At 43.4% G+C, this 25,696-nt stretch overlaps 1 protein-coding gene across 1 annotated transcript; it reads right to left on the bottom strand.

The window, feature by feature from the left end:
• Positions 1-795: 795 nt before the first annotated feature.
• LOC143486036 (protein arginine N-methyltransferase 8) lies at positions 796-24,087 on the bottom strand. The gene is made up of 10 exons (XM_076985821.1): positions 23,041-24,087; positions 17,547-17,786; positions 16,546-16,701; positions 12,912-12,975; positions 10,886-11,028; positions 9,840-9,927; positions 9,161-9,276; positions 5,576-5,726; positions 2,968-3,089; positions 796-2,805 (listed from the first exon to the last, which is right to left on the bottom strand). The coding sequence occupies exons 1-10, from the start codon at positions 23,107-23,109 to the stop codon at positions 2,722-2,724; spliced, it is 1,233 nt and encodes a 410-aa protein (XP_076841936.1). The 5' UTR covers positions 23,110-24,087; the 3' UTR covers positions 796-2,721.
• Positions 24,088-25,696: the final 1,609 nt, after the last annotated feature.

The raw sequence follows: 25,696 nt of genomic DNA, 5'->3' as shown, positions 1-25,696 counted from the left end.
GCCAGTTCTCTGCCAGCCTGGGCCATGATATTTAATAGTAATTCAGTTTGCATTGAAAAAATGATAGAAAACCTCAATATTAAAAACAATGTTTTGGACTACACACAACCAAACCAAAAAAACTCAAAACATAGGGACAAAAGTTCACTTTGATTTTAAAAACGCTATATAAAGTTCACAAACACATAAACAACAAAAAATAAGCAGTGATTTAATACATTCACTTTTGATACTCCAATTTTTTTTTATTTCATTTCAAACTACCATCAGCAAAAACCAAGTTACACCAAAATACATTGTGAGAATTTATCACTTATCACCTCCTAGTGGTCAAGATGAGAATTGAAACAGCATTAAAAGCCTGCTAGTTTTAATCCCATAGTTTCACACTCTGCGTAATCACGGGCTAAAACCAGCCGATTCAGTTGATCAGCTAATCAAGCCCATTAGGGTTAGGTTTAGGAGTAGAGTTAGGGGTTAGGTATGTTTGAGCAGAGGTGTATAATCCAGGTTCAGAAAGTAAAAGTCATCACCAGGATTTTGCTCAGGCTTCCTGGATTGTGTTGATTCCACTCATTTTACCTGGATTGCACTAATTAGAAAATCTAGCAAGCTTGATCAAAATCCTGGTGAGGACTTTTACTTTCTGAACCTGGATTATACACCTCTGTGTTTGAGCATGTGTTCCTCAGACTAGTTGGGTTAGGTTAGGGTTAGGGATTAGGATTAGGTATGTTTGAGAAAGTGTTGTTCAACATGGTTGCTTAGGTTAGGGTTAGGGATTTGGATTAGGTATGTTTGAGAAAGTGTTGTTCAGCCTGGTTGGGTTAGGTTAGGGTTAGGGATTAGGATTAGGGTTAGGTATGTTTGAGAAAGTGTTGTTCAGCCTGGTTGGGTTAGGTTAGGGTTAGGGGTTAGGGTTAGGTATATTTGAAAAAGTGTTGTTCAGCCTGGTTAGGTTAGGGTTAGGGGTTAGGGTTAGGTATGTTTGAGAAAGTGTTGTTCAGCCTGGTTGAGAACGTTTAGAATGTAGAACAGCTCTTACATAGTCACTCAAATCATGTAAAATACACAGTACTTACTGACAGTGTTCATGGTTAGACAATTAGGGTTAGGGGTTTGGTTTACTGAGTGTATTCACAGACATGTTAGGGTTAGGGGTTTGGTTTACTGAGTGTATTCATAGACACGTTAGGGTTAGGGGTTTGGTTTACTGAGTGTATTCACAGACACATTAGGGTTCTTTTTGTTTTACATATAATATGATGACAGAAATTCCCAGAGTACCTTTCTACTAATTCAAGATACATCTATAAATGAGTTTAGTTACGATATAATGATGATTTTGTCTTTTCATAAGAATGTTCCCAAATATCCAAGATGTTCACAAATGTCCATCAGCACTATTTAAACATGCACGTGTGTTTGAAGGCTACTCCAACAAAATGAAACTGATTTAGGGTTAGGGCTAACCACAGTCCCAGAACCACCACAGTACCAGAACCACCACAGTACTAGCTCCACAGAGAATGAAATCATACAAAGTTCCAGATGTTCTCAGAAGTGAGCAGATAAGTACTGGTGTAAATATGCAGCAAAGACGGTTTTAGAGTTCTACTGCTGCTCTCTACCTGCAGGGGGCGCTCAATACACAAGTGCAAATAGTAAATGTGATCAGTAAGATACCGCTGTTAGACTGTGTTTCTCGCTAATTAACAGAATGTCTTTGGGTTGTGGCAAGACATGAAATGATTTACCTTGGTGAGAACTTAAATAAGAGCACAGGTGATGATCAGCAGCTGATAAAGTTAGGGTTAGGGTTTATGGTTAGGGGGTTAGGGTTAGGCTCTATGTTTAGAGTTAGGGTTGAGTTTAGGTGGTTTATGGTTAGGGTTAAGTGGTTTATGGTTAGTGTTAGACTCATCCTGCAGACTCAGAACCTGCCATGTAGAGACAGTCCTTTGTGTTCCTTTGCCCTGACTACACACTGCTGCTTGATTTAGGTGGACGTGTGATAATCTGTTTAACAAAAGTTCTAATTTACTGAAGGAACAGACTCTTTCAGTCACACAACATTCTGCAAATTGTCCAAAAAATCAACTGAACAAACAAAAACAAATGTTACTATCTAATTATGTATTTCATCTAAAGATGCAAAAGTATTTATGTGTGTTTCTTAAAAAAAATTTCTTAAGAGCTCTAAGAATAAAGCCTAAAACTTTAATCATCAGTATATGTGAATTATATGCCGCTGGATTTAAGATCTACTTCTGTTAAACTACCATGTAACCCTGTGATTTTGTGCTCAATGGTCAAATATGATGTTCTAGTTTACTTGAATTTAAAGGCTTGAATGTACACCCAACTAAAGTTTTCAGTGTCTCAAACTTTAGACTCATCTGAAGAATTCCACCAGTTCTCCTTTTCAAAAATAAAGTAACTTCAGACTAGTGCTTTACACTCTTATGGACAGATATTCTTTGAGTGTGTGATGCAGCACTTTCAAAGCTGCCTACTGTCGTAGAGATGGTAGAAGAGTGCAGGACTTCTCACTCCACCCCAGAGCGTTGGCACGTCTCCCAGAGACAAGCGGTGTGCTGGCTACGTCCTCCCCTCACCTTCTGCATCGGAGCTGCTGCTGGGAGGAGAATGCACCCTCCTCTGCCTTTACGGTGGTGGGGCTTCTGCCGCACTGGTGCTTTCTCGCCCCCTGCTGGACGCTTAGCGCATTTTATAGTCGTGAGAGATGGCAGCCTCACACAGCTGACCTTTAAAATCCAGCTCAAAAGTGAAGTCCAGATCACGCTGGAGAGTGATGGATGAAAGGGTGAGAGGGAGGGGGAGAGAGGGGAGGGGAAGAAAGGGATAGAGAGAGAAAGAGAGAGTGAAAGGGAGATGTAGAGGTTAATACAGGAGTAATAATTCATTTACAGTGAAAGCTGCCATGTTTGTGTTGTGGACTCTCACTGCGTTCTTTTCATTGGGGCTCATGGTGATGGTGCCCACGATCTCCTCCCCCCTCTTCACGGTCAGGTACTCCTCCAGGTAAAACACAGTCTGCTTCCAGTGAGTGAAGGCGGCATCGGGAGCTGGGAACATACAAGAGATACAAAGAATCACATTTCAACAAGGTGTATGTATATCTGCATGCATGTTTGCAAATATGTGTGCATGTCTGCATTTGCATGTGTGTATGTGTGTGTGGGCATGTGTGTCTTTGGGAGTGAATGGAACTCTGCCTTGGTGCTCCTTGCTAGTATAGTATAGCTCCACCTGAGGGAGGTAATGAGAGGAAGTGATGCTGATAAATCCACTGACACACTGACCCACTGATAGACCCACTGACACACTGACCCACTCATCACTGACCCACTGACACACTGACCCACTGATTAATGACCCACTGATCACTGACACACTAACCCACTGATCACTGACCCACTGATCAATGACACACTGACTGACTGACCCACTGACCAATGACCCACTGATCAATGACCCACTGACCAATGACCCACTGATAACTGACCCACTGACACATTGATGCACTGACCCACTGATCAATGACCCAATAACCAATGACCCACTGACACACTGATCCCCTGATCACTGACACACTGACCCACTGACACACTGACCCACTGATCACTGACCCACTGATCACTGACACACTGACCCACTTATGACTGATGAACTGATCACTGACCCACTGATCCCCTGATCACTGACACACTGACCCACTGACACACTGACCCACTGATCACTGACCAACTGACACACTGACCCACTGATCACTGACACACTGACGCACTGACCCACTGATCACTGACCCAGTGATCACTGACTCACTAATCACTGACCCACTGACACACTGACCCACTGATCACTGACACACTAACGCATTGACACACTCACCCACTGATCAATTACCCACTGATCACTGACCCACTGATCAATGACTCACTGATCCACTGACCCACTGATCACTGACACACTGACGCACTGACCCACTCACCCAGTGATCAATGGGTCATTGATCACTGATACTGACCCACTGATCCACTGACCCATTGATCACTGACACTGACCCACTGATCACTGACACACTGACCCACTGATCAATGATGCACTGAACTTTAGTGTTTCCTGACACCATAACCCCTGCTCTGCCATTACTGATCTTTTGTGGTGCACTACACAAACCTCGGAGGGTGAGGCAGAGGTGTTGGGAGAGGCGAGTAACTCACTGTGTACCAGCTAACACATCACTGATGCGCTTATAGGCATCGATGAGAAGAGATAGGGAAGCTTTAATTGAGACCTGGATCTGAAGCTCACAAAGCACTCAGGAAGGAAGGAAAGACCTGCATCTTCTGACCAAGTACAACCTTAACACTAACATTAACTCTAACACTAAACCTAACCCTAATCCTAACCCTAACCTTAACACTAACACTACAAGTATAATCAAATGTTGCAAAGGTCTTAAAGGTTTGGTCTGTATATAATGTGTTTGGTCTGTATATAATGTATTTGGTCTGTATATAATGTGTTGGTATTTTTATGACAGGATGTGATATGTTTCATTTTTTTGCATGTCAAGTTCACATTGAGCTTGTAAATGAGCATTTTAACACCACTTTATTCTCTAGAATATCTGCCTTTTTTCTCTCCAAAACCCCACAAACGTAGTTTTCATGGCCAGACATCTCCTGGATGGATATCTCCACAATAAAATCTTTTTTGGGCACTAAGACAACTGTGTTTTTTTAAAGCAACCATAAATACAGCTGTACAGTTTAACACACGATGAAGGTGGATATACTAATCTCTACTGATAATGGATTACATTTAATATAACAGGTTAATATAACAGGTTAATATAAGAGGGTTTTATATAAGTTACATATACATTTAATATAGGCAAAAAAGTAAGGCAAGAATTTTGCTACTGTAAACTATTTCAGGATCACATTGTACTTCTATAAACTGTTACAGGATCACAATGTACTGCTGTAAACATTCTTCAGGAGAACAACAGAATGGCCGACCCATTTCATTCCAATTTTAAACCAGATCACCACAGACTCAAAGATCAGCTTTACACCAGATCACCAGCAAAGCAGAAATCAAAAGTTTCTGCAGAATCAAAACTAGTCATCATGCAGTGAAGTAGCATTACCACTAGATGGCAGTCACCATTCATACACATATTTATATAGTCCTGATTTAATTGAATCAGTTCTTTTCCAAAATAACGTGATGTTTCTTTGCTGTTTCCCAGAGATTCCCTCTCTCAGTACGTGAGCACCTGCCATCTGGAAAGAAGATAGCTGCACAAGCCCTGTCCACTGTTACACCTGTTGCCGTGTTCAAGATAACTGCCATACTGCTTGCCTATGGCATTGGCTTGGAGGAAAACCCTGACGATTCAACTTAACTGTCCAAGTGCACTGAATGGAGCCCAGTGATCAGGATTAAGAGGTATTCATCTGCACTACACAGATGAATGTGATGAGAGTTGGAGCTGTATGGTCAAACCTTCTCCAGGCAAAGGCAGACTGTAGTACGGCACCTGTGGAGAAGCCAGTCTTTTTGTGGCACTTTGTGAACTCGATGGTGAAGTAGGTCACAAGTGCGTGGACATAGTCGTTCCTCTGGGTCTGCAGGCGGAAGGCTGACGTGAAGGACAGGTCCTCTGGCTTCACTGTGTAGATGTCTACCTCCTGAACACACAACAGATCTGCCATTAACCTACAAGCGCACACACACACACGTCTGTGTACACATACACACAGGCCAGAGGGTGGTATATTCTGGTATACACACACAGATGCCTAGGGATGGTATAGTCTATTAAACACACACATGCCTAGGGATAGAGTCTGGTATATGCACACACACACACACACACACACACACACACACACACACACACACACACACACACACACACACACACACACACACACACGCACACACACACACACAGGCCTAGGGATGGAAGAGTCTGGTATACACACACAAAACTGCTCTCTGTTCTCTGATGGTGTACTGTCCTGTATTAAGAATACCATAGAGGATATAGAGGATAGCCCCGCCCTCTCTCTGGTGTTGTACTGTCCTGTATTAAGAATACCATAGAGGATATAGTGGATAGCCCCGCCCTCTCTCTGGTGTTGTACTGTCCTGTATTAAGAATACCATAGAGGATATAGAGGATAGCCCCGCCCTCTCTCTGGTGGTACTGCTGTTACTCTACTCCTGTCTTTAATGCCAGCGTGGTAATGATGCCAGCATGCACTACACCTCTCACACTGCACATAGGGTGTGTGGCACTGATGCACACAATAGTTGTTATATCATTTATTTAATATCTCTCCATGACTTCCCTCTCCAAGAAGAAACTCTCGTTCCCTGTCATTCTCTCTTTTTCTCCTGCAGTCGAAACTTTTCTATCTCCTGTCATTCTCTCTCTCGCTCTGTCATTCTCTCTACCTCTGTTATTCTCTCTCTCCTCTTTCATTCTCTCTCTCCCTGTCACTCTCTCTCTCTCCCTCTATCATTCTCTGCTGCAGTTGTAGTCTCTCTTTATTATGAATGTTAGATGTAAACGGTTCAGTGACTCAAATACACCCACTCTTTCACAGAAATACCAACAAGTCCCTTCGTTACCTCCTCTGTGACTGCTGACTTACATGGAGAGGATGTACAGTGGGTGCGCTGAGAAGGGGGTGGAGCTACAGCACTCTGATCTTTCAAGTGCAGTGCAGACTAGACTCAGGAATTAACATTCACAACACTAGTCTGTCTGCAGAAAACAAGGACAGTGGGGAAACCCCACAAAACTGCAAACACTACATTCAGATGCAACGCTATCTATTTATATATGTATACAGAATTCTTCAATCATATAAGAATCATTTAATATTAGACAATGTCGTTTATATATGAGAAATTTCACCACTCCTACAAGACCGTGCAAGCTGTCTCAGAGTCTCAGGAACACCTCCCTGCATGAAAATTAACCTGATCAACCAATCATCTCTCTCAGTCCATTATGCACCACTCGATTGTGAAATTATACATCAGCTCTGCTTCATTACTCAGCTAATGATCAGTCAAAACACTAGAAACCCTTCACAACCCTTACCCTTCACAACCCTAACACTTCACAACCCTAATCTCTCACAACACTAACCCTTCACAGCCCTAACCTCTCACAACCCTTCACAACCCTTACCCTTCACAACCCTTCACAACCCTAACACTTCACAACCCTAATCTCTCACAACACTAACCCTTCACAGCCCTAACCTCTCACAACCCTTCACAACACTAACCCTTCACAACCCTTACACTTCACAACCCTTCACAACCCTTACCCATCACAACCCTAACCTCTCACAACCCTTACCCTTCACAAACCTAACCTCTCACAACACTAACCCTTCACAACCCTTCACAACCCTAATCTCTCACAACACTAACCCTTCACAGCCCTAACCTCTCACAACCCTTCACAACACTAACCCTTCACAACCCTTACCCTTCACAACCCCCCTTCACAACCCTTACCCTTAACAACCCTTACCCTTCACAAACCTAACCTCTCACAACACTAACCCTTCAAAACCCTAACCTCTCACAACACTAACCCTTCACAACCATAACCCCTCACAACCCTTCACAACACTAACCCTTCACAACCTTTACCCTTAACAACCCTTACCCATCACAACCCTTACCCTTAACAACCCTTACCCTTCACAACCCTAACCTCTCACAACACTAACCCTTCACAGCCCTTTCCCCTGAACAACCCTTACCCATCACAACCCTAACCCTTCACAACCCTTACCCTTAACAACCCTAACCTCTCACAACCCTAATCCTTCACAACCCTTCACAACCCTTACCCATCACAAACCTAACCTCTCACAACCCTTACCCTTCACAACCCTTCACAACCCTAACCTCTCACAACCCTTCACAACACTAACACTTCACAACCCTAACCCTTCACAACCCTAATCTCTCACAACACTAACCCTTCACAGCCCTAACCTCTCACAACCCTTCACAACACTAACCCTTCACAACCCTTACCCTTCACAACCCTTACCCATCACAACCATAACCTCTCACAACCCTTACCCTTAACAACCCTTACCCTTCACAAACCTAACCTCTCACAACACTAACCCTTCAAAACCCTAACCTCTCACAACACTAACCCTTCACAACCATAACCCCTCACAACACTAACCCTTCACAACCTTTATCCTTAACAACCCTTACCCATCACAACCCTTACCCTTAACAACCCTTACCCTTCACAACCCTAACCTCTCACAACACTAACCCTTCACAGCCCTTTCCCCTGAACAACCCTTACCCATCACAACCCTAACCCTTCACAACCCTTACCCTTAACAACCCTAACCTCTCACAACCCTAATCCTTCACAACCCTTCACAACCCTTACCCAACACAAACCTAACCTCTCATAACCCTTACCCTTCACAAGCCTTCACAACCCTTACCCTTCACAACCCTTTACAACCCTTACCCTTCACAACCCTAATCTCTCACAACACTTACCTGTCACAACCCTTCACAACCCTTTACAACCCTTACCCTTCACAACCCTAATCTCTCACAACACTTACCTGTCACAACCCTTCACAACACTAACACTTCACAACCCTAACCCTTCACAACCCTTACCCTTCACAACCTTTACCCTTCACAACACTAACCCTTCACAAACCAGCTAATGTTTCATTAACCACTAAGACTAATTAATAGTCTTAATAACTACAGTATAAAGCACATTAATCACAAACCAGCTATTAACTATACTAACAAATCAGCTGTGGAACTGCTACTACTACTGGCGTGCACAGAAGATGTTTGGAATGTATCGATCAGCGACATCATTATCATAAGTAATAAAGGCTAAAGTAATACATCTAAAGATTACTAATCTAATGTAGACACCCCTGTAGATATATATACAATCATACACACACACACACACACACACACACACACACACACACACACACACACACACACACACAATCACACACACACAATCACACATACACACACATATACACTCAATTGTCAAGTATAAAGTGAGTTTATGGCTTACTTTGAGGAGGCAGGAGTTGGTCACAACTTGCTTAGGGTCCACAATGTCAACAAGAGGCTCTTTCATTGCTACATTTCTGATGCAGGTCATATCAAAGCCATAAACATTCTCCCACCCTGTAAACACAGAGTTAGGGTGAGTAGTTAGAGTGCACTCCTCTGGTGCAGTACTCTGGTACACTACTCTGGTGAGACACTGCAGTATGTGCGTTATGGTGTACTGTATCCTATTATGCAATGGTGATGGAAAATCTTTCACAAGTGGACAGAACCTTCATACATTCATGTGATAATTTTAGTGTGGTTTGAGCTTGTCACATACTATACTACATATTATTATGTGGGCAAGTATGCAGTGCACAATATGTAGTAGGCTATTTGGAACACAGCCTTCGAGTATACCTTCGATTTGGTAAAAGCTATCATCATTAGTCTTAGTATACCTGTATAAATGTGTGTGTTCATTATGCATATGGGGGCACACAGACACACGGTAAAGAGAAGTTAGAACTCTGCGATTTGCACAGCGCTGTGTGTTAGCTGCAATCTATTTACACTGATCCTAACCCATCTGGCAGCAATGAGGCAGTCCAAGGAGGTCAGATGGTACTGCACAGAGCCATGAGAGACCAGCCTGTCAGGCTAAAGAACTACTTCTCTCTGCCCTCGGGGGCACTCACAGTGTATCTTGAAGTCTTTGTATTGCCTGTCCTCGATGGCCACGACATAGAGAGCAGCTCGGTCAGGGAACATCAGGCCACCTGGCTTCTGTAAATACAGCCCAGAGTCTTAATGTACAGAGAGGGAGCACACACACAGACATGCACTCATACACAAACACACACACACGCACACGCACACACACACACACACACACACACACACACACACACACACACACACACACACACACACACAGACATGCACTCATACAAAAACACACAAACACACACACACAGACATGCACTCATACACAAACACACACACACGTACACACACACACACACACACACGCAGACATGCACTCAAACACAAACACACACACACACACGCACACACACAGACATGCACTCATACACAAACACACACACACACACACACACACACATACAGACATGCACTCATACACACACAAACACACACACACACACACACACAGACAGGCACTCATACACAAACACACACACACGCACACACACACACACACACACACACACATACAGACATGCACTCATACACACACAAACACACAGACATGCACTCATACACACACACAGACATGCACTCATATATACACACACACACACATACATGCACTCATACACAAAAACATACATAGACATACTCATGTATGAAAACACAGACAAACATGCAGTTACACTCACACATGACTACACATACACAAATATGCATATACACTCACATATGAAAACACACACACATACATGCATTTACACCCACACATGAAAATACACACACAGACATGCATTTACACCCACACATGAAAACACACACACAGACATGTATTTACACCCACACATGAAAACACACACACACGCACAAACACACATGCATGCATTTACACCCACATATGAAAACACACACACACACACACACACACACACACACACACACACACACACACACACACACACACACACACACACAGACATACATGCATTTAGACTCATGATTAAAATCACAAACACATCATGCACATACTGACCAGCCACTTGTCTCTGGCAAATATGACTGTGTTAAGCATGGACTCGTAGAACAGGCAGTAGCCCATCCACTCTGAGATGATGATGTCCACCTGATCCACAGGCAGCTCAGTGTCCTCCACCTTGCCTTTGAAGATGGTGATAACTGCAACACCAGGCAACACATTACAACTCACTTCACCACACGAACACTGCACAATTTTTCATTCAGATCGGTAGACATCACTGATCCATGAGTAGACATTTCAGAGCAACAGGAAAACATGTATGAAAAGTCTCTGACACAAACCACAGCACCAACTGTGCTTTTGGTTCAGTCTGACTCTGTGGAGACCTTTGGGTTCAGTCTGATTCTGTGGAGAGCTTTGGGTTCAGTTTGAGTCTGTGGGGACTAGGGGTGACCTGCAATAGTCGCTGATTCGACTATAGTCGACTATACCCCCTAGTCGACTATGAACGTCATAGTCGAAAGTACCATTCTAACTGCATGGGGATGCCCAAGGATGCAGCTAAGCATTAGTTGTTACATGAAATGTCTTTGTTTTCGTTATATATAGCCTTTTGTCAAATAAAATTCTCCTAATTTCTTTTAATAAATATTTAAAAATGATGTTTGCGCATTAACAATAGGCATCTTCCTTACTACACATTCATAAATCACACCCTGCAGTTGCACAATCCAAACGAGCGGAGCTGAACACGCTACAGAATACGCAGCATCTGCCGAGATTATAATGGCTACTAAAAAACTTCAAAAGTATTTTGAAAAAGATAAAGATGAATCAAACAAAGTAAAGTGCAAGTTATGTCATCAACGTCTTTCATTTCGCACGACAACAACTAAGATGGCATACCATTTAAAACGCGTAAGGCGAAAAAAACTGTTCAGCCGTTTGTCGTTTCGGTCATCGTCGCGTCTCGTCGCGGTTTGTCTCGAAATAAGTAAATAAATAAAAGCTGAATAAAGCCAAACTACCGTGTTTATTCATTTATCTGAATGTTTTAGGTTTTTACTTTGAAGAGGAAAAAAGTCCTGAATGAGAACGGGATCCCGTTTAAGGTGCTCTAAATAAAAAAAATAAAATAAACCTGATTCGACTATTAGTCGACTAAAGGGAAAAGCTGCCGAATCAGATTCGACTATGAAAATCCTTAGTTGAATACACCCCTAGTGGGGACCTTTGGGTTCAGTCTGATTCTGTGGAGAGCTTTGGGTTCAGTTTGAATCTGTGGGGAGCTTTGGGTTCGGCTTTCCATTTGGCTTGTAGAACAGTTTGTCTGAGAAATATGAAGCCTGTTGAGCTTTCTGCTGCTTTATTGTTGGAATGAAAATCTGCTCATCAGTTTCTACTTTATTCTATGTTCATCAGTTTATTCTGTGTTCATAAGCTTCTCATTTATACTGTATTTATCTGTTTCTCATTCGTCCTGTGTTCATCAGTTTCTCATTCATCCTGTGTTCATCAGCTTCTCATTTATACTGTGTTCGTCTACTTCGCATGTATGCTGTGTTCATCAGTTTCTCATTCATCCTGTGTTCATCAGTTTCTCATTTATCCTGTGTTCGTCAGCTTCTCATTTATGCTGTGTTCATCAGTTTATCATTCATCCTGTGTTAATCAGTTTCTTATTTATCCTGTGTTCATCAGTATCACATTTATGCTGTGTTCATCAGTTTCTAATTTGTGTTTATCAGTTTCTTATTTATGTTGTGTTTCACTTTATCAATCATGCTCTATTCTCATTTCTCGTTTCTCATTTATGCATGTTTGCAGTGATAGATCATGATTGCTTAGTTTTGTGATGGTGAATTTGAAAATTCACCATATAATGTCCTTGCTATCCTGAATTTGAGGATGAGATCCATGTTAAGCCCTATTTTAAGGATGAAGGTCTTATTCATGTGATAAATCCTTTCATTGAGTATTTTATCATTGACATTAATTTAAAAACCTTTTCTTTCACTCTAATTGCCTTATCATAAGTAGACACAAAGACCCACAAAACATCTGGTGATCCACATCTTACCATTGTCCAGGTGATTAGCTTTGATGATCTTCTCAGAGTACTCCGATATACTGGAACATTCAATCTAAAAATGATCACACCATCTTTTAGTTACACCTTCATCATCTAGTCACACTGTCATTATCATCACACCTTCATCATCTAGTCACACCTCCATCATCATCACACCACCATCTAGTCACACCATCATCATCATCATCATCACACATCCATCATCATCACACCTTCATCATCTAGTCACACCTCCATCATCATCACACCACCATCTAGTCACACCATCATCATCATCATCATCATCATCATCATCACACATCCATCATCAGTGATGGCTAAGTTACCTTGAGAAAGTAATCCGATTACTGATTACTGATTACTCCTTTTAAAAGTAACTTAGTTACGTTACATATTACTTGATTTTAAAAGTAAGTTAGATTACAAGTTACTTTAGTAGTTACATTCAGCAGCAAAATAAATTTTTCCAATACTCACTTTATTGGAAGTGCATTTTTAACAGTAACAATGTATTGAAGCAGGTTCGGTAACCGAGGCAGAAACTGCTTAATCCAAAAATCCCGAGGAGGGAAAATTTATTGATAATGCAACCCTGGCGCGCGCAGTGCCCCCCCCCCCCAGTGTCACTTAAAGGGTGAGACTCGCCGTGAGGAGTAGGAGTCGCTACAGTATCTCCTGACATTACGTTTGTGTAGCTGCGCGGTATTATTTGTAAATTTATTTGTAAAAGTAATACAAGCGAACTGGGGTGGGTTTCCCGAAACGTACGAGGTTAAGAAGTACTTAGCGCTACGAACGTTTCGGGAAACCCACCCCTGTTCAGTCAGACAGCTTGTGAAACGAAATACCATTACAATTTCAAGCATTTTAAAGTAGGCGACGTTAGTCAAAATTCCAGCACTTTTCAAACGTGGAACACAGTGCAACATTAAAATTCTTCAGGTAAATGTTCCTTCCCCTATTTTTGAGGGGTGTTTCTTTACACTACCACACTTACGGGAGGACACTGCACAGAATGACGTGTAAAGCCTGGTTTATACTCGACGCGCCGCGAGCGGCGCGAGGGTCCGCGCGGCGAAAATGACGTAATCGCGGTGGCTCCGCCCGTGCGCGAGGGCCTCGCGCGCTGTCGCGGCGCGAGGTCGTGCACCTCCCGAATTTTGTAACTTCGCGCGCGCGCCGCGCTTCAGCGCGATGGACAAAGTCATGTTTGCCGGGTTCATACACCTATACAAGGTGGAATTAATGCACTTGTACGTCACTTTAAAGGTCCATTTCAATATTTCCCAGCACGTTAAACTTAATTAAGTTAAATATTTATACATATACTCGAAATGAATCGAAATAATTCGCTTTTTTATCACATTAGTTTATGGTTGTTTATTTTCAAAACGCCCAATCTTAACGTCTTCACGTTCTCTCATGTGTCGCCCTGGAATTACAAGAGGCTCGTATTTGTTAACGTATCGTTTCGGACAACACTGCAAAGCCATATTTACGTTTGATGCCTGATGTGTATATATACGGTCTCTGGTCAGGTAAAAATGTTCTTTCCCCGTAAAACGCGCTCGCGCTCTCACAGGGTCGCGCGCAGCGTGCGGAGTCGAGCGCTACGGTCAGACGCAAAAGTAGAACTGAGCCAAGAAGAAAGCAAAAATATATATTTTTACTAGGGAAAATAAAAATAGTAACGCACAGTTATTTGGATAAGTAACTTTAATCTGATTACTGGACTGGAAATAGTAGCGCGTTATATTACTCGTTACCGAAAAAAGTGGTAAGATTAGAGTAACGCGTTACTAAGTAACGCGTTACTGACATCACTGTCCATCATCATCACACTTTCGTCATCTAGTCACACCATCATCAAACACACTGTTGTCCATGCTAATATTGTTGTGTTTAGTGACCTGAATAGTTCAGAGTGTGGCTCTCTCTGCTCTTCTGCCTCCTCCACCTGTTTACACACCCTGTCAGACAGCTATACCCACAGATGGAGCAGGAGGACTGCTACTCCACCCACTTCCCCAGACAGGAGTCAGTGGATCAAGAATCTGAATTGTAAGCAGATGTTCTTTCCCAGACAGGACAGTCATCTGATATGCAAATTCAACTCTCTGATTTTGGCCTGACTGAGTAATTGAAGACCTGTTAAAATTTTAATTTTTGCTTTGTCACTGTCTTATTCTGTCTCTTACTATCATTCCATCACTACCATGGTCCCTCTCTCTCTCTCTCTCTAACTCTCTATCGCTCTCTCTCTCTCTCTCTCTCTCTCTCTCTCTCTCACACACACACACACACACACACACACACACACACACACACACACAATTACTTTCTCAGTTTACATGTCACAGTAAACACTGATGAAATTGTTGTTAATGAAGCCATGTACCATCTGCTTCAAAAGGTTTAACACTGTAAGTCATAATGACAAATAACTGTAAAATATCAGTATTGGTCCTGCAATATTGGTTCTGCTATATTGGTTCTGCAGTACCGGTCCTGCAGTATGTGTCCTTGGCCCATTCTTAACCTTCCTGCTTTTGAGAATAGTACATTAAACACCACTGTAACACCACCCCTGTGTTGAGAACAGTAGGTACATTAAACACCACTCTAACACCACCCCTGTGTTGATTACAGTAAGTACAATAAACACCACCCCTGTGTTCAGAACAGTAGGTACATTAAACACCACTCTAACACCACCCCTGTGTTGATTACAGTTAGTACTATAAACACCACTCTAACACCACCCCTGTATTGATTACAGTTAGTACTATAAACACCACTCTAACACCACCCCTGTGTTAATTACAGTTAGTACTATAAACACCACTCTAACACCACCCCTGTGTTGATTACAGTTAGTACTATAAACACCACTCTAACACCACCCCTGTGTTGATTACAGTTAGTACTATAAACACCACTCTAACACCACCCCTGTGTTGATTACAGTTAGTACTATAAACACCACTCTAACACCACCCCTGTGTTGATTACAGTTAGTACTATAAACACCACTCTAACACCACCCCTGTGTTAATTACAGTTAGTACTATAAACACCACTCTAACACCACCCCTGTATTGATTACAGTTAGTACTATAAACACCACTCTAACACCACCCCTGTGTTAATTACAGTTAGTACTATCAACACCACTCTAACACCACCCGTGTTGATTACAGTTAGTACTATAAACACCACTCTAACACCACCCCTGTGTTGTGCATCAGTTGGATTTGCGGCATGAGTGGCGTCTGTGTTGGTGTTTTTAGCAGAGCCAACACGCCGTCCACTCTCAGGAGCAGAGCAGCCAAATTCTGGGCTATTTTGGGAAAGACGTGCTGCTCTTACATGGCAGGATCCTACAGACCTGCAGTGCTGAGTGGGCGGCATGCAATAGGGCTAGGAGGTGGGCCATGGAGCTAGGAGGCGGGCCATGGGGTTAGGAGGCGGGCCATGGGGCTAGGAGGCGGGCCATGGTCTGTAAGTGGACATGTGAGCTGTGGAACGTGGCCTGTGGGAGGTGGGCTGTAAGAGGTGGGAGGCGGCCTGTGGGCTGTGGGAGGCGGCCTGTAGGCTGTGGGAGGCGGGCCTCCCCTCTTACCCCATACACATGCTTGGCTCCAGCTTTTGCGGCGAACATGGAAAGGATGCCTGTTCCGCTCCCCACGTCCAGCACGGTCTTGTCTCTGAAGACGTGTTTGTTATGGTACATGGAGTTCCTGTAGGTCAGTGTTCTCACCTCATCCTTCAGCATCTCCTGCAGTGTGACACAATGGAGACAATAATCACCATGGAGACAGTAATCACTCATGCATTCAATGCATAAAAAGCACAAATATGGAGGATTAATAACAGTAAAGTGAATTTGGTATTTTTTTTGGTATGTTTTTAACAATAAGCATAATGGAAAAATTGTGAAATGTACGCACATAACAATACAACCATCTGAGATGCCACAGTGAGTGTGATCCCACTGCTGAGACCGTGATTCAGTTAAACTGTAGCAGATCTACTTTACATCTTTTGTCTCCCAGGCCTGTAAGTGTTAAAGTAGCAGATCTGCTCTGTTGCTCCTGCTCTACTGCTTCTGTCTCATAGGATGAACAGAAGAGGGACAACCGTGCTCACATTGAGCAGAAAAAGGGGAAATGAAAAAAAAAAATGTCTGATTTGCAATCTAAAACAAAACCCCATATATCCATACATATCTCCTTCTGTCTGGCTGTCTACCCAGCTATCCCACCCCACTCTCTCTCCTCCCCTGTTCCTCTCTCCCTTCCTCACTCTATCTCACCCGCTCTCCCCTCCTCTGTTCCTGTCTCTCCCTCTCCCTCGCTCCTTCTTTCCACTCCTTTCTCACCCTCCGACTACTTCTCCCTCCTCATCTTCTTCTCCTCCCTCTTCTCTCACTTCCTCTCATTTTCTCTCCTTCCCCCTCCAACCTTTCCCTCTCTTTCTCTTCCCTTCTCTCTCTCACGCTCTTCTGTGCTGATACTCTGCACGCGCTTCCTTCTCTAGTCAAAATTAAAGACCCTTACAGTAATATGAAAGCATGTCCAGTTCCAGGAACGAGACCCTTCGTCCTCTTACGCTTCCTCGTACCTCGTGGATGCCAAAGTGAGCATAGGAGTCGAAGTAGTAGTCCCTGGAGGTCATCTCCTCTGGATTGAGGAACTTGGCCATCTTGCCCCGGCCAGGGCAGTTGGGCAGTGTGGCCGTGTGGGGCGTGTGGGGTGTGTGCAGAGAGCGGGCGGGCCGTGGGGCGTTGGGCACAGAGGGCAGCGGTTTGGGCAATGCACACGGTTGCACTAACTGTGACCGGGCTGTGCTCAGAGGCTGTTGCTGTTCACACCAAACACAGAAAGTGAAGGAGAGAGAGGGAGAGAGAGAAATATACAGTGAGAAAAAAGAGAAAGACAGGAAATGAAACATAATTGTGCTCCTGTGGGAGGTTCTGTGCAGTCTTCTGAGTTTCCCTTCATGTCTCCTCCTCCGTGTACCACCTGTCTGGAAAATCTGTGTGAGACAGTGGGTGAGCATTTATAGGATATGTATGAAGATGGTGGCTACATTAAAAAGGGTGGGGTGGTAAAAGTAAGCAGCGCCTATGAGCAACAGCATATTAAGTGCATATTAACCCTAAACCTAACCCTCACCTAACCCCCACCTCACTGACACAACACAGCCTCCCCTATCTCACTGACACAACACAGCCTCCCCCATCTCACTGACACAACACAGCCTCCCCTATCTTACTGACATAACACAGCCTCCCCTATCTCACTGACACAACACAACCTCCCCTATCTCACTGACATAACACAGCCTCCCCATCTCACTGACACAACACAGCCTCCCCATCTCACTGACACAACACAGCCTCCCCTATCTCACTGACAAAACATAGCCTCCCCATGTCACTGACACAACACAGCCTCCCCTATCTCACTGACACAACACAGCCTCCCCCATCTCACTGACACAACACAGCATCTCCTATCTTACTGACATAACACAGCCTCCCCATGTCACTGACACAACACAGCCTCCACTATCTCACTGACACAACACAGCCTCCCCTATCTCACTGACACAACACAGCCTCCCCATCTCACTGACACAACACAGCATCTCCTATCTTACTGACATAACACAGCCTCCCCATCTCACTGACACAACACAGCCTCCACTATCTCACTGACACAACACAGCCTCCCCCATCTCACTGACACAACACAGCCTCCCCTATCTCACTGACACAACACAGCCTCCCCATCTCACTGACATAACACAGCCTCCCCATCTCACTGACACAACACAGCCTCCCCTATCTCACTGACATAACACAGCCTCCCCATCTCACTGACACAACACAGCCTCCCCTATCTCACTGACATAACACAGCCTCCCTATCTCACTGATATAACACAGCCTCCCCATCTCACTGACACATCACAGCCTCTTCTATCTCACTGACACAACACAGCCTCCCCTATCTCACTGACACAACACAGCCTCCCCCATCTCACTGACACAACACAGCATCCCCCATCTCACTGACACAACACAGCATCCCCTATCTTACTGACATAACACAGCCTCCCTATCTCACTGACGAAACACAGCCTCCCCATCTCACTGACACAACACAGCCTCCCCTATCTCACTGACACAACACAGCCTCCCCTATCTCACTGGCACAACACAGGCTCCCCATCTCACTGACATAACACAGCCTCCCCTATCTCACTGACACAACACAGCCTCCCCTATCTCACTGGCACAACACAGCCTCCCCTATCTCACTGACACAACACAGCCTCCCCTATCTCACTGACACAACACAGCCTCCCCTATCTCACTGACACAACACAGCCTCCCCTATCTCACTGACACAACACAGCCTCCCCTATCTCACTGACACAACACAGCCTCCCCTATCTCACTGGCATATCACAGCCTCCCCCATCTCACTGACACATCACAGCCTCTTCTATCTCACTGACACATCACAGCCTCCCCTATGTCACTGACACAACACAGCCTCCCCTATCTCACTGACATAACACAGCCTCCCTATCTCACTGATATAACACAGCCTCCCCATCTCACTGACACAACACAGCCTCCCCTATTTCACTGACATAACACAGCCTCCCCTATCTGACTGACACAACACAGCCTCCCCTATCTCACTGACAACACATGTGTCACGTGGTGCATGGTGAGTGGTGTGTGGCCTTCAGCCACAAAGTGTATGTCAGCGCTACTTGTCATAACATGTAAAATAAATGGTGTTAAATAAGTTAATGGTGTTAACTGATAGTGTTTACTAGGTTTAATGTTGTTAACTGTGTTAATAATGTTAACTGAGCTAATGGTGTTAACTGGTTTTAATGGTGTTAACTGGGCTTAATGGTGTTAACTGAGCTAATGGTGTTAATTGAGCTAATGTTGTTAACTGGGCTTAATGGTGTTAACTGAGCTAATGGTGTTAACTGGGCTTAATGCAGAGTTGCCAACTTTTCAAGATCACTTGGAGTGAGAATTGAACCTGGGGGGGGGGGGGGGGGGGCTTTGGGGGGTGGATGGCAGGCGTAAATTGGACACAAATTAAGTATTATATCGTGATCAAACGATCGCCAGTGGTTGGCGCCACAGCGAACTAGTAACTCATTGAATCATAGATGTGGATCTGAGGTAAATAAACTAGATTTTTTTTTTGGCGTGAGAAATCGGATGTGTGGCGTGTGAGCATGTGAAGACAGTCAAATGCGTGTGTCTCACGCTCATTGCGTGAGAGCTGGCAACACTGTTAATGGTGTTAATTGAGCTAATGGTGTTAACTGGGCTTAATGTTGTTAACTGTGCTAACTGTGTTAACTGACCTAATTAATTACTTAATTGAGGCTAGTACTGAGTTGAGTTGCAGTATTTGCTGTAGTGTGGACGGGTAACATAACCAACAGAAAAGCCTGCTCTAGCAAACACTGTCCTGCATAGCTTAGCTTAGCTGCTGGGCATCTAATGAAAAGAAAAACAATCTGACAGCCATCTTTTGAAGGTTATCTAACAACCGTGTGTGTGGCTCATTTTGTGTGAATGTGTATGTGTGTGTGTTCATGAATCTGTGTGAACATGCCCTGCCAGAGGATTTAAGATAGTGAGTGTCAGCAGCTGCATGGAAACACACCGTGGTGCCGAACGCATAATGTCTGTCCCTCCAGGCAACTCGAAAATCTCATTTCACATTCTATTTTTAGTCCAGATACTAGCTATATTTTAACCACTCAACCTCAGCACAGCAGGACCAAGGCAAGATACCACAAAAGGGTTTTTTTTTTGTTTGTTTTGATGTGTTTATCTGATAGGATCAGTATTTCTCAAAGTCAACTCTAGCACCCTAACACTCTAATTTGGTGTCTGTTCTTGTGAAGTACACCAGGGTCACACCATAAATTACCCAGTGTTGAATTACGCCCTGCTTGGTTTTACTGAGTCATTTAGTAAGGATTCTAAATTATTAAAACTTCTTGTTTCCAATATTTGCACATCATTCAAAATGTGTGATAAGCTTTATTTGGAGGTTAAAGGTTTATCTATAAACCTCTGACAATTGTTCTCTCTCATGATGAAGTCCCTGTGTTTCTCTCTGTCTCTTTCTCTTTGTCTCTTTCTCACAGTCTCTTTCTCACAGTCTCTTTCTCTCTGCCTCTTTTCCTGTGTCTCTTCTCCTGTCTTTTCCTCTCCGTGTCTCCCTCTCACTACTTCAGTGGGTCAGTGGGTTCATTAGAAATGCTTCAGTCAGGATACTGACTCACCTGCATCTCTACACCTCTACATCTCTACATCTACACCTCTAAATCTACACCTCTACATCTCTACATCTACACCTCTAAATCTACACATCTACATCTCTACATCTACATCTATACCTCTACATTTCTATGTCTACATCTCTACATTTGGACAACATGGCTAACACTCCCCCCTAAAAACTTTGCCTACATTCTTACTCACATTCTACACGTGAGCAGAATTATACATCATACTCACATTCTACAGGTGAGCAGAATTACACATCATACTCACATTCTACAGGTGAGCAGAATTATACATCATACTCACATTCTACAGGTGAGCAGAATTATACATCATACTCACATTCTACAGGTGAGCAGAATTATACATCATACTCACATTCTACAGGTGAGCAGAATTATACATCATACTCACATTCTACAGGTGAGCAGAATTATACATCATACTCACATTCTACAGGTGAGCAGAATTACACATCATACTCACATTCTACAGGTGAGCAGAATTATACATCATACTCACATTCTACAGGTGAGCAGAATTATACATCATACTCACATTCTACAGGTGAGCAGAATTACACATCATACTCACATTCTACAGGTGAGCAGAATTACACATCATACTCACATTCTACAGGTGAGCAGAATTATACATCATACTCACATTCTACAGGTGAGCAGAATTATACATCATACTCACATTCTACAGGTGAGCAGAATTATACATCATACTCACATTCTACAGGTGAGCAGAATTACACATCATACTCACATTCTACAGGTAATGACATTATGACTCCAGCAGACCTGCCCCACACCATATCTATATTACAGTAATAGATATTCCCTGTTCTTACACCATTAGGTGCAGTAGAGAAGACACCACTGTCTGTGTTGTAATGGAGTAACTGCTCAAATTTTTCAGTCTGTAGAATATATTTTGTGCAATATTGGCATGCAGGTATATCAAATCAAATCAAATCAAATATATTTGTATAGCGCTTTTCACAACACCTGTTGTCATATATATATGGAGAATTTCACACTGTAATCATTTGAATAGTTCAGTGAACAGCATGTGTCTATCCTGTGAACGGGTGTGAGCAGTTATTCAGAGAAGATTTAGATTTTGAGCATCAGGCATGTCACCAATTACCATATAACACACAATTTAAGGCTTATGTTGAAAAAAGGCAAAAAAAGTCCTTGCTTAACAGTGAGAAAAATCGGACATCAGTATGTTAGTGAACATCCTCATTATAGATTACTGTAGTCAGCAGAAATGCGACATTGAAGGAGTACATGATAATACCTTATGTTACAACTTGGGTTATGTGTTCCGCTACGCCCGTGTGTAGCGTGAGTGTTGGCAGTACCAAGGACAGCGCTCGAGCTCTGCGTACTACTTTAACGCACATCCTGACACCCGGCACATTTTCTCAGGTTAAATGCCATAAGTGGCAAAAGGTATATTTTTTCAGTTTATTAATGAGAGCAACGAACGTTAACATACACCAGCAAAAATGTACACCGAACACCACATCGTAATTTAAAATAAGTCATCTTTGCCGGGGTATAGGTGTTAGTTGCAAATTTATTCTTTGGTCTGTGGGTTACGTGTGGTAAGTAGACAAACCTCTTCCAGACACCGAAAAAAACAAATGGTGACACTCGAAATATGTTAATGTGCAACACAGTTTGAGTTGACTATTAAACATATCGTTGCGTGATAACACTCAGAACTATTCTGTCGACTCTACTACGGGACTTACCTCAGTACCCTCCGAATCCGCCATTTTTCTCCGTAGGAGCAAACATCGAGAGGAGTGTTTTATTCCCATAAGTATGTGGGGTTTGATCAGCTCTAATGGCGTAAAGGGGCTTGTTTAGAAGTAAGTAACAGATGCTCCTTAAAAGTCCTCTGAATTTCAGGAGCGTTACAATAAATTAAAACCTCGACCCACCCAGAGTCTTCGAAAAAAGACACTGCATAAAACTAACCAAACGTTTGCTTGAATCCATAATGTAAAAGTTATCTACACTCATGGCCCCTGTGCGACTGGGCTGTGGATCCGATCATGTTCGGTAAATTTAGAGAAAGCCGCAGAAAGCGCCTCATGTCTCTCCTCCGAGGTACCGGCTGGTGAGATGCTGAAGTGCTGTTGAAAGTGTTATTCGTTCATGTCCAACAACGCGCGCTATTGCGGAGACCTCATGTGGAATTCATGAAACACCACACATAATTCTTATTCGACTTTTGTATATTCTGTATATTGCGTTTAGACAGCTTTGACGCCGGTTCGGTCCACTAATCAGTCATCCTCAGAGCTACTGTTCTAATAGATGTCGTTCCACATCACAGGAGCTCAGGTCCTGACAGAACTAGTCGTTCTTTTGTGATTCGTGTCTATCCATGTGCCATTTCGTGACACGAAAAGTTCCGCTTACAAAAAACCAAGACACAAAGCTGTCAGCCACGCGGAGACGAGCAGGCTCCGTAGGGCTCCGGTTTCACTGAGAATGTCATTCATGTTAGCCCCGCGTGCTGGTGCGTAATCCACCTTCTCAGATGAACCTGCAGGACAAATGAGTTGGATTCCTTTAAATGGAGCGTCAGGAGACATGGTGATCTTCTTTCATATCGACGTCTGAACATTTGAGCATGAAGGAAAGAGATGTGCGGCTCGCGATACAGTGTCCTTGTGCTGGTCCTCGCGTGTGGACTCTCGGCAATTTAATATGTCCTCTGTTTAGACAGTTCGCCTGAATGAAAGGAAACATTTGTCTGTCTCTTCCAGAAAAAATCCAGTTATGCTAATCCTGCCCTAAAGATAAATTTGAGAGAGAGAGAGAGAGAGAGAGGTGCGGTGGGGGGGGGTAATGGGGTTCTGTAAAATTATGTAATAATGTAATTATAGTCCTAATTTACCGTAAAGTAGATTTTTGAGGGAGAAAGCACATGTAAAGCAGTAGAAGTCCTCTTTCAAACTCACCAATAGCCTTCTAGTCCTTTTCCTGTCTAACTCAGTACAATTATTCCTGTCTAACTGTCTGGGGCAGTCATGGCCTGGTGGTAGGGAACTGGTCTTGTGACCAGAGAGTCATGGGTTTGATTCCCAGACCTGAGGCCATTTTAACACTGTAGGGTTGGGGTTAGTGTGAGGGTTAGTACAGAGGGTTGCTGTCCTCGATAATATTCTTTGCTCTTCTGAGGCAGCGTGATGTTTAGATGTCCATCAGGGAGGGGAGAGGGCAACCAATGATCTTCTGAATAATAATATAATATAATGTAATATATAATAATAAAATAATAGGGATCGTCTTAGCACTGTTCTAATGTAATAGGGGTGGAGTTAGCCCTGTTTAATGTAATAGGGGTGGGGTTAGCCCTGTGTAATGTAATAGGGGTGGGGTTATAGGGATAGGTATACTTACCCACAGTAAAGTACTGTCTATAGGAATCAGTTATTTACCCACAGTGCAGTGCAGTCTGTAGGAATCAGTTATTTACCCACAGTGCAGTGCAGTCTGTAGGAATCAGTTACAAACCCACAGTGCAGTGCTGTCTATAGGAATCACTTATTTACCCACAGTGCAGTGCAGTCTGTAGGAATCAGTTACAAACCCACAGTGCAGTGCTGTCTATAGGAATCAGTTATTTACCCACAGTGCAGTGCAGTCTGTAGGAATCAGTTATTTACCCACAGTGCAGTGCTGTCTGTAGGAATCAGTTACTTGCACACAGTGCAGTGCTGTCTGTAGGAATCAGTTACAAACCCACAGTGCAGTACTGTCTGTAGGAATCAGTTACAAACCCACAGTGCAGTGCTGTCTGTAGGAATCAGTTACTTACCCACAGTGCAGTGCTGTCAGTAGGAATCAGTTACTTACCCACAGTGCAGTGCTGTCTGTAGGAATCAGTTATTTACCCACAGTGCAGTACTGTCTGTAGGAATCAGTTACGTACCCACAGTGCAGTGCTGTCTGTAGGAATCAGTTACAAACCCACAGTGCAGTACTGTCTGTAGGAATCAGTTACTTACCCACAGTGCAGTGCTGTCTGTAGGAATCAGTTATTTACCCACAGTGCAATGCTGTCTGTAGGAATCAGTTACTTACCCGCAGTGCAGTGCTGTCTGTAGGAATCAGTTATTTACCCACAGTGCAATGCTGTCTGTAGGAATGAGTTACTTACCCACAGTGCAGTGCTGTCTGTAGAAATAAGTTACAAAACCACAGTGCAGTGCTGTCTGTAGGAATCAGTTACAAACCCACAGTGCAGTACTGTCTGTAGGAATCAGTTACAAACCCACAGTGCAGTACTGTCTGTAGGAATCAGTTACAAACCCACAGTGCAGTGCTGTCTGTAGGAATCAGTTACAAACCCACAGTGCAGTGCAGACACACCTGCTTTTGTTGCTGCTGCAA

This window comes from Brachyhypopomus gauderio, chromosome 2 (assembly GCF_052324685.1).
Source record: "Brachyhypopomus gauderio isolate BG-103 chromosome 2, BGAUD_0.2, whole genome shotgun sequence".
NCBI classification, from domain to species: Eukaryota; Metazoa; Chordata; class Actinopteri; order Gymnotiformes; family Hypopomidae; genus Brachyhypopomus; species Brachyhypopomus gauderio.
The sequence above is the reverse complement of the archived record's forward strand: the minus strand, read 5'-3'. Positions and strand labels throughout refer to the sequence as shown.

Excerpts from the sequence above, each read along its gene's own strand:
- LOC143486036 (XM_076985821.1), bottom strand. The coding sequence starts at position 23,109 with ATGGGAATAAAACACTCCTCTCGATGTTTGCTCCTACGGAGAAAAATG. Across the intron at positions 11,029-12,911 it reads AGCTAATCACCTGGACAATG|TTATCACCATCTTCAAAGGC; the intron begins GTAAGATGTGGA and ends CTGGTGTTGCAG. Across the intron at positions 9,277-9,839 it reads CAAAGACTTCAAGATACACT|GGTGGGAGAATGTTTATGGC; the intron begins GTGAGTGCCCCC and ends CTGTGTTTACAG.